The 9063-nt window shown below is 43.5% G+C and overlaps 1 protein-coding gene across 5 annotated transcripts in view; it reads left to right on the forward strand.

Moving 5' to 3' along the window:
* dgkd (diacylglycerol kinase delta) overlaps positions 1 to 9063 on the forward strand; it is a 55810-nt gene that overhangs the window by 41322 nt on the left and 5425 nt on the right. For 4 of the 5 annotated variants that reach the window (XM_020621813.1, XM_020621812.1, XM_020621815.1 and 1 more), the window contains 10 exons: positions 1422 to 1518; positions 1798 to 1908; positions 2004 to 2100; positions 3228 to 3335; positions 3422 to 3535; positions 3611 to 3745; positions 4462 to 4625; positions 7493 to 7604; positions 7691 to 7783; positions 7960 to 8079. In XM_020621813.1, coding sequence (XP_020477469.1) covers positions 1422 to 1518; positions 1798 to 1908; positions 2004 to 2100; positions 3228 to 3335; positions 3422 to 3535; positions 3611 to 3745; positions 4462 to 4625; positions 7493 to 7604; positions 7691 to 7783; positions 7960 to 8079 — 1151 coding nt within the window. The remainder of the gene's footprint in view (positions 1 to 1421; positions 1519 to 1797; positions 1909 to 2003; positions 2101 to 3227; positions 3336 to 3421; positions 3536 to 3610; positions 3746 to 4461; positions 4626 to 7492; positions 7605 to 7690; positions 7784 to 7959; positions 8080 to 9063) is intronic. The other variant, XM_020621814.1, reaches the window with a different exon arrangement.

Consider the following 9063-nt stretch of genomic DNA (forward strand, 5'->3'; position numbering starts at 1 on the left):
GAGGCACCAAGGGCCAGGCGGAAAACTAGGGGGGATAGAGCCTTTGCTGTGGTGGGTCCAAACCTATGGAATGCTTTGCCGCTTTATATTAGGCAGGCCCCCTCGCTGTCTACTTTTAAGTCTTATTTGAAGACCTACTTGCATTCATTGGCGTTTGGCCAGGAATGAGACTCTGTCTGTAGTGTTAGTGTTTATTTTATTGTTTAAAGTTTTTTATGTGATGATTTTAGATTTGTATGATATGTTAAGTGCTTTGGTCAGCTGTGCTGTGGTAAAGCGCTATATAAATAAAGTTGAGTTGAGTGAGTTGAGATGAACATAGCTGTGACCTGAAGCCTATTTTTTTCAGAGCTGAACACATAAAACACTCCACAGAATCAAACAATGAAAGTCACTAGCTCTATCCAGAATGTAAAATTGAGAAATACATCAGGTAAACACAGTTAAAACACATGATATGTCATCTCTTACATCAGTCCTACTGAACATGGCAGTTGTTTTTAAGTGTGTGTAGTTTTCATTTGCTGTTTTACCATGGGTTGTATACACTGTACAGTGTAGCCATTAATCCCTTCACGGTCTACTGCAACCGAAATAACCTTGGAAATCAACTGGACTTGGATTTCTAGATTGAAGACGTTTCACCTCTCATCCAAGAGGCTTCATCAGTTCTGACTGACTGGTGTTGAGTCGGAGATATTTATCCCCCTCGGTGGTGTTTCAGTCCTTAGAAGGCCAACAATGTCCCTTAACGACTGAGTCGTTATAGCCCAGTATCGGTGAGAGTCGTTACCTGTCTTTGGATCGAGGGGTGTTCTATTTTTACAAAAATAGCTTCCTTAACACCTCTCTCAAACCAGCGATGTTCTCTGGAGAGGATCTGGACTTCACTGTCCTCAAAAGAGTGTCCTTTCTCCTTCTGGTGGAGGTGGACTGCTGACTCTGGTCCACTGGAGTTGGCCCTCCTGTGTTGAGCCATGCGTTTGTGAAGCGTCTGCTTAGTTTCACCAATGTACAAGTCGTTGAGAGGTGAAACGTCTTCGATCTAGAAATCCAAGTCCAGTTGATTTCCAAGGTTATTTCGGTTGCGGTTTACTATGACCTGGATGACTGAGAATCTGCACAGATATCTCACGGTCTACTGTTTGTTGGAGCTTTGGGCCATAGTTTTCCCTTTTCCAAATTGTATCTGTAGCCTCTTTGTGCATTTTTGTACACCGAGCGCTTCCAGTGCGTAACCGAACATGCCCGGTGTGGACACAAGCGCAAGCTGCCCACCGAGATGTTGCACGCTGTGCTTTCGGTGTAGACACTGTGTCAGTTACAAGTCGGAGACTGCGGCCAAAATGATGTGACATGAATGCAGCATCAGTTTATCTTTATTTGATTGTTAGGGCCGTGTGGTGTGTACCTGTGTGCAGGTCTCAGAGCAGGAATCTCAGGCTCTCTGTCCAGCAGCTCAGTGATCAGTCAGCTGTTGGTGAACGCCGACCCGTTCAGCTGTGACCCTGACAACATGTGAGTCTGTCTCTTCCTGCAACTAGATCATCGCAGAACATGTTGTAAATCAATCATCATTTTATGGTTTCACATCAATGTGATGGCAAATTAAAGATATTTGCAGATGAATATTATTTCACTAGAGATTTCCTTGCATTATATATTGGTATTGAAATGTAGATCTGCATTTACTGTGATGGAGCATTTTGTGTGCACCATGTTTAAGACGTGTAAATACGTTGTCAGTTATTATCTTTGTCTTGAAACTAACCCGGTGTATGTGTGTGTTCCTGTCAGGGACTGCTACACAGAGAAATGTGTCATGAACAACTACTTTGGTATTGGACTGGATGCAAAAATCTCTCTGGACTTCAACAACAAGAGAGATGAACATCCAGAGAAGTGCAGGTACGCCAATAACACAACTACACTCGTGTCTTCACGCTGAATAGAGAAAGACTCAGACGTTAATCGGCTGTCTGTTTGACTGTTCGTGCGTTCAGGAGTCGCACGAAGAACAGGATGTGGTACGGAGTGCTAGGAACCAAAGAGCTGCTGCACAGAACCTACAAGAACCTGGAACAGAGAGTTTTACTGGAGGTGAGATATACAGATCCAATACATCTGGAGCAAGTCAAGGTCTGAACTGCTAGTTCTGCTGGTTTTAGACTGTTTACAAGAATGAAATCCCTGTTACTTTGCTCAGCTGTACACATATTACAAAGCAAAGCTTCAGACTGGTTTCCTTCCAGAAACAACCAGAAGTGCATCCTGTTTGACGTATGTCTAGAACGTGACAGGAGTCCACCTGTGGCAAACTGAACTGATGGACAGAGTTTAGAAACGCACACATCTGTGTATCTAAGATGCCACAGTTCACCCTGCATGTCAGGAACTCCCTGTGGGATTTATGTGGGAGCTATACACAGTTTGGATCTGGCTCCACTTGGTAATAAACTGCTACCAATACATTTAATCACATTAAATCTACAACATATGATCCCATCATAGACCTTAATGTTCAGCTCTGATCTGATGTTTGTGTACCTGTTCATATTTGTAACATGTGTACACCACTTAGGCCACGTGCATACAAGCATGAACAGCATTTATATACTGAGTTTCAGGGTTTGTACATGTAGGAGGGGGGACAACTGAGAAACAGTTGGCAACAGGTGGGGGTTTGGAATTTAACCGGGTCATTACAGATGAACATTGAATCTGTCCTGTGTAAATTTGTCCCACTAGAAACGGACCAACATGACTATCACTCTGTGCCTGTGCAGTGGTAGACCCTAGATTATGGGCCGGTATGCCATTAGCGCTGCCCTGAGCCTGGCCACTTTATGCACAGTGTTAAAAGCCCATCTGTTTTCTAAGGCAGTGTCACTGGCCCTCAATGAGGTTTTGTCCCTTCATATTCCTCGGTGTCATTGTTTTGTATTGTTCTTTTATTTTTTTTATGCTCTCCTCCTCGCCTTCCACCCAGTTTTATCTTGATTTTAAGATTTGTTTTTTACAGTTCTGTGTTGATTTTTACTTCTATGAAGCTGTGAACTTTGTAACATGTGTTTGGAAAGGTGCTACATAAACAAAGATTGCTTTGCTTTACTTACAGTGGAGGATAAAGTGTGATATTTAGAGAAGGGACAATCTACCATGATGTTGACACATGTTAGAGCAGCGATACAACAGCAAATATGTACTGTACTGTTTGTGTGTTACAGTGTGACGGGCATCCCATCCCTCTCCCCAGTCTGCAGGGCATCGCTGTGTTGAACATCCCCAGTTATGCCGGAGGAACCAACTTTTGGGGAGGAACCAAAGAGGACGAGGTAAGAACTAAACCTTTGTCTCTCTCCCTGTCTGTCAGGTGGTCAGTGATGTCATGACATCACCTGTCGCCCTCTCTCTCTGTCAGACCTTCACTGCTCCATCCTTTGATGATAAGATTCTGGAGGTGGTGGCAGTGTTTGGCAGCATGCAGATGGCCATGTCCCGTGTCATCAACCTGCAGCACCACCGCATCGCGCAGGTGCGTCTGCCTGCATCTATCCGTCTGTCCAGTCAGTTGTCTGCCACTCTATAACTGCTTGTCTCTGTGTCTTAGTGTCGGACGGTGAAGATCACCATCCTGGGTGATGAAGGTGTCCCTGTTCAGGTGGACGGGGAAGCATGGATCCAGCCTCCAGGTTACATCAAGATCATCCACAAGAATCGAACTCAGACCCTAACCAGAGACCGAGTGAGTGCTACAGCCAAGCTCTACCCTCACTGATATAAACAGGGCTGACATAATAATGGAAGCACCTGTAACTCAGCAGCACAGTAAAGACTTCATCCTCCAGCTCTGGTAAACTGTTTGAATATTCAAACCGTCATGAAGGAGGGTTTGTTACAGGACTGTTAGGTTACTTACTTAGTTTGACAGGGCGGTCTTAATAAACAGACATCCAACAGCATATTTACTCTATATGAACTTAGCTAATGGCACGTTATGATGAAAATGGTTATTGTATTCACTGTAATAATAAGAATAGAAGAAGTGACCAAAGGTCTGTGTGATTAATCCATTAAATCTATAACCGTGCTTAGTTTCCTCCACAGTTCCTGTTATTATACTGATAATATTTCCACAGTCGGAGTTCGGTAGATGTCTGTGCTGGTAGACTCTCACAGAGTGCAGTAAAGTTACACGTTACCCTGAACGGTTACAAAGATGAGGAATCTAATGAGAGTCAACGTAACTTGACATTACAACAGCAGCTGTGACATTAATGTAACATTGCACTAACTTGGCTGACTGGGCCTTATTGTAGACGGTATGATAAGGCACACCTGTAGCGACAAGAAAGGTCGACGGTCCGTTTATTTATGGGCACTGGACTATGAGTCCGTCTCTGGTCAGAGGACATCACACTGCATCACAATGACTCCCATTGTTCTGTGTTTGTGTTTGAGGCGTTCGAGAGCACCCTGAAATCCTGGGAGGACAAACAGAAGTGTGAGTTTCCTCGGACCCCCCCCACCCATTCTCCCCTGTCCTCCCAGCCAGAGGTTGTCTCCGAGGAAGAGACATCACTCATCAGCGAGTTCGGCCAGGCAGCAGGAGTGCTCATACACAGGTAATGCAGGTTAACTTCAGGCTGGAGTAACCTGCTGTCTATTCAGTGCATCATTTAGTAGTTAACCAGAGTGAACAGCATGTGCTCAAAGGAATAAATGGAAACACAGCTCAGCGCAATATTGGGTTTGTTTTTAGAATGACAACACTTCTGGGTTTACTGTGTGTGTAAGATAGACGTCAGTACTACAGTAACCTTTATTATATAGATGCTGACATTGAGTTCTTTGCAAATAAATATGGCTTTATCAAGAATTGACTTAAAAACAGGAAATATTTTCCAAAATGCTGCTGAGTCACATAAAGATTTTTAATGCAACATCGATGCTAATTAATCTTCTGCTGGGTTCCTCAGTATCAACAGATAACAGAGGCAAGAAAAAGTAAATGAGCCGTTTAGAATCACCTGGTTTTCTACGTGATTTGGTCACAAAATGTGATGCGATCTTTGTCTAAGTCACAAGTATAGGCAGACACAATGTGCATAAGTTGATTACTACAGAAATATTAATAGTTTTTCATACCTTTATTGAATCCAGCCATTAAACAATTCATAGTGCTTGTGGAAAAAGTAAGTGAACCCTTGGATTGAATACCTATATGAGAAACTCCACTGGCAGCATTAACCTGAAACAGCTGGTTTCTGGAGCTGTGGATCAGACCTGCACAGTGTTCAGGAGTAATTTTGGACCATTGTTCCTCACAGAGCTGCTTCAGCTCAGACGTATTCCCAGGGTGTCCAGTGTGATCGGCTCTCTGAGCTCATTCCACAGCAGCTCTGTTGGGTTGACGAGCTCTGGAATCTGCCACTCCACATGGCAGGTGTTCTTGTTTTGAAGCCATTATAAATTGATTTTCTTTAATGTTTAGGGTCCCTGTCCTGCTGCGTCACCCAACTTCTACTGAGCGTCAGATGGTGGACAGCCACCCTGACATTATCCTGTAGGATGCCTTGATAAATCTGGGAATTCATTTTCCCTTCTACAATAGTAGCAGTCCAGGTCCAGAGGCAGCACAGCAGCCCCGCATCATGATGCTCCCTTCACTGTACTTTGCAGATGTTTTCACATCATGAGCACGACTCCACAGCGCTACTGGAAAAGTGTTTGGTCGACCGACAAAACTAGTTGAATTGTCTGGGAAGAACATGCACAACGCATGGAGTAAAGAGGGCACCGTATGCCAACATGAAAGCATCATCCAACATCTTCACACGCATTCGCATTACAAGAATGGTGTGTAAACACATTCACTAGTTTAGAGGTAAAACGGGGACTTCACTCATTGGTCTAGGGGTCACACAGGGGCTTCAGCGAGTGGATGCGGGCAAAGAAGTGAAGACATCACATTTCTGCAAGTCTGTGTTCTGCTTGTCCAACAACTGTTTGATAAACTGCTCATCCAGTGTCTGTTACTGGCTGACTGGTGCACTGTGGAGCGATCCTTCACATCCTCTGTTCAGCTGGGAGTGTGTGAGAGGAGATCAGCCCCTCCCTCCTCTAAATAGAGACCCACACGGTGGAAAAACAACTGGACGGTCGGTGTCAGCCTGGGAGGTTATGGCGAGCGAAGTACAGGGCATACCACTTGTTAAGTTTTGATATTGGAAATGCACATTTTATGACCAAATCGTGTAGAAAACAGTCATTCCAGAGGGTTCACATACTTTTTCTTGCCACTGTATTTCTACTTTGTGTGTGCTTTGTTTTAGCTTTATAACAGTGGAATACATTTATCAGACTTTGGGGGGATATTTACTAAACCTGCTGCAAATCACTGTCGAATGTGGAAAATGTTATGGCAGTGCAGTTTTTTAAAATTTAGCAGCAGATTTACTGACACTGATATAAATGAGCACAGCCACAGCGTAGAGGTTCATCTGAATGCACCTCTGCTTCACATCTGCTGCCTGGAGGCTGCTGCATACATGGACCGAGAGGGAGTGTAGAGGAAAGTTTAAGTTTACAGCGACCGAACTTCAATATGATCAACGGAATCGGCAAACATATTTTGGAGCTGCAGTCATGTCGCCTCCTGCCAGTCAAATCATTTTTTATTTTGTTCAGTAACTAAAGTATGGTTTGACCTGATAGCCTGTAAAAGTCCCTCACATTCTCCTGTGATGAGCTGTGCAATTTACAAATGCCCTCTCCCTTCTCAAGCATGTCCTTAACTCTGACGATGTCTCAGTTCAAAGTTCAAGGTCAAAGTGTTTATTTGTCATATGCACAGTTAGGAAACGTGTTTCCCTGTACAATGAAATTCTTACTTTGCCGTCCACATGAATGCCACAAAATACAAATGAAATATAAAGTAGATAAATAAGTAACACAAAATCTAAGGCACTTTAAGCAGCAGATGCAGCAATATAGTAAAAAATATATATATATAAGAACGCCTCAAAATACATAGTGCATGAGACCAAACGTGCAAATTCCTGCGGTACCACTTTCGTTTCACCAGAACAAAACCCCACCGTATGAACAGAGGCAGTTTTACTGTGTAGTGCCAGAAAATGAGCCACAAAACCTTGGTAACTATCCCCCAGCGTGAGGCCCTGGACTTTTTTCTCTCTGGCCCCTGTTGTTTGTACAATCCACAGAAACACTTACATTATCTAACCTAAGAAATGTTGGGAACTACTGACACAAACTGAAAATTAAGTTAAAAACACAGACCAACATTTTTTTAAGCAGATGAAGAAGAAAAGATCTTCTAAAAATACCCTAATAAAAGACAACAGTAGTAAGATAGTACTGATAACAGGGTGGCTCAGAGACCGATGCATGACTCACGCCTCTTAGTTTTAGACCTCTGTCATGTCACTGATTCTGCCGTTGTGAACCCTGTGGTATTGTGTTGTTTCAGTATTCGTGAGGTGGCTCAGTCTCACCACAGTATGGAGCAGGAACTGGCTCATGCTGTCAACGCCAGCTCCAAGGCCATGGATGTGGTCTACGCCAACTCCAAGACCTCTGGGGTACGACAGCTGTTGCTGTGAGGGCTACACAGGTGTCACTATGTGTTCAATATGCCTGTGTAAACAACAGGCCTATCTATGTCCAGGCTCTGAGCTGCAGTGCAGTGGTTCACATGGTTGGGAACGTCAAAGCTTTACTCGGCGAGACTGAACTGCTGCTGGTGGGAAAGATGTCCATGGTAACTGCGTCCTGTCTGTAAACCTTGTTCTCAGCCTTGAGCTTGCTGTTCAGAAACACTGAGCTGTGGACTTTAGTTTCTTTTAAGTTTTCCCATTCCTTAGAGTCTTCTGAAATATTTCTCCTTCAAGCTGTTATGCCCTGGCCCTGACAGTTGTCATCTCTGTGTGTCAGCAGCAGCTGGATCCTCCTCAGCAGGAGCAGCTGAATGCAGCTCTGAACTCTGTGGCTCAGCAGCTCCGTCGCCTGGCTGATGTTCCCTGGTTGTGTCTCATCGTCGACCCATCAGACCACGAGGTAAAACACCGCCTCTTAGTACGGGTAATGCTGGGAGTAATGGCATTGTCCAACTGACCCTGGCTCTCTATAATCATAGTTATCACTTAAGATATACAAACAAGATGTTGGCAAATTGTCGCATTGTAAGATTTCCACATATTATTGAAAACCTAGGATTGTTAATATATAGTCTGGCAAATGGCCTGGAAATGTTCTGTAAAAAACATCAAGGTGTTTTGAAAAAGTTTCATATGCATCACCAAATTACAGTAAGGTATTGATTGGAGGGTTATTATTATTATTATTATTATTGATCTATCAATTTTTATGGTGTTTACATGTTCATCATGTCACAGTCTAAAGAAAGATGAGTTTATTTCCTTGACAGTTGCAGTCCAGTTGTCTTTGTTGGCATTTGTCTGCACATACTTCCAGTTTTCATCCTGGGCCTTGAGTTTTTGCTTTAAGTGTCGTGGCTAGAGTGTGATGCCGACTACATTAATTCAGACAAAGCATCCCAATTTAAAGGATCATTTAATATTACAATTATTCTGAATAGAGTAGTATTTAAACAGATAATCTTGTAGTTAGGGAACAGAGAACAGAGACTCTCCTCCTGCAATGCGATAGATGAAGTATTAAATAAGAAGATGGTCAAAAGCGTTAGTCAGTCCAGTCAGTTGTTGTTGGTCACGAGTCAGTCTTTCTGTCAACCCACAGTCAGTTATTGTTCTCCCCTGCCCTCTGGGGCCGGGCCTACGGTAGACTTTTCACGGTAGCATGGTCATCCTCTCTTCTTCTCTTCTTCTTCTAACCCTTCAGGCTCACTCTTTTATCCACAGCTTTCCTTAGGCTGTTACTTCAATTTCTGAACTTAGCTTCCTGTCTCCAGTTTCGAGAGACAACACCCTGAGATGTACTTCAAAAACAGGGAACATCTTGACCAACTTATATAAGCTCATTGTTCAGCTCACATGAACTTAATGAACCCATAACCACTCA

This window comes from Monopterus albus, unplaced genomic scaffold (assembly GCF_001952655.1).
Source record: "Monopterus albus unplaced genomic scaffold, M_albus_1.0 scaffold268.1, whole genome shotgun sequence".
NCBI lineage: Eukaryota > Metazoa > Chordata > Actinopteri > Synbranchiformes > Synbranchidae > Monopterus > Monopterus albus.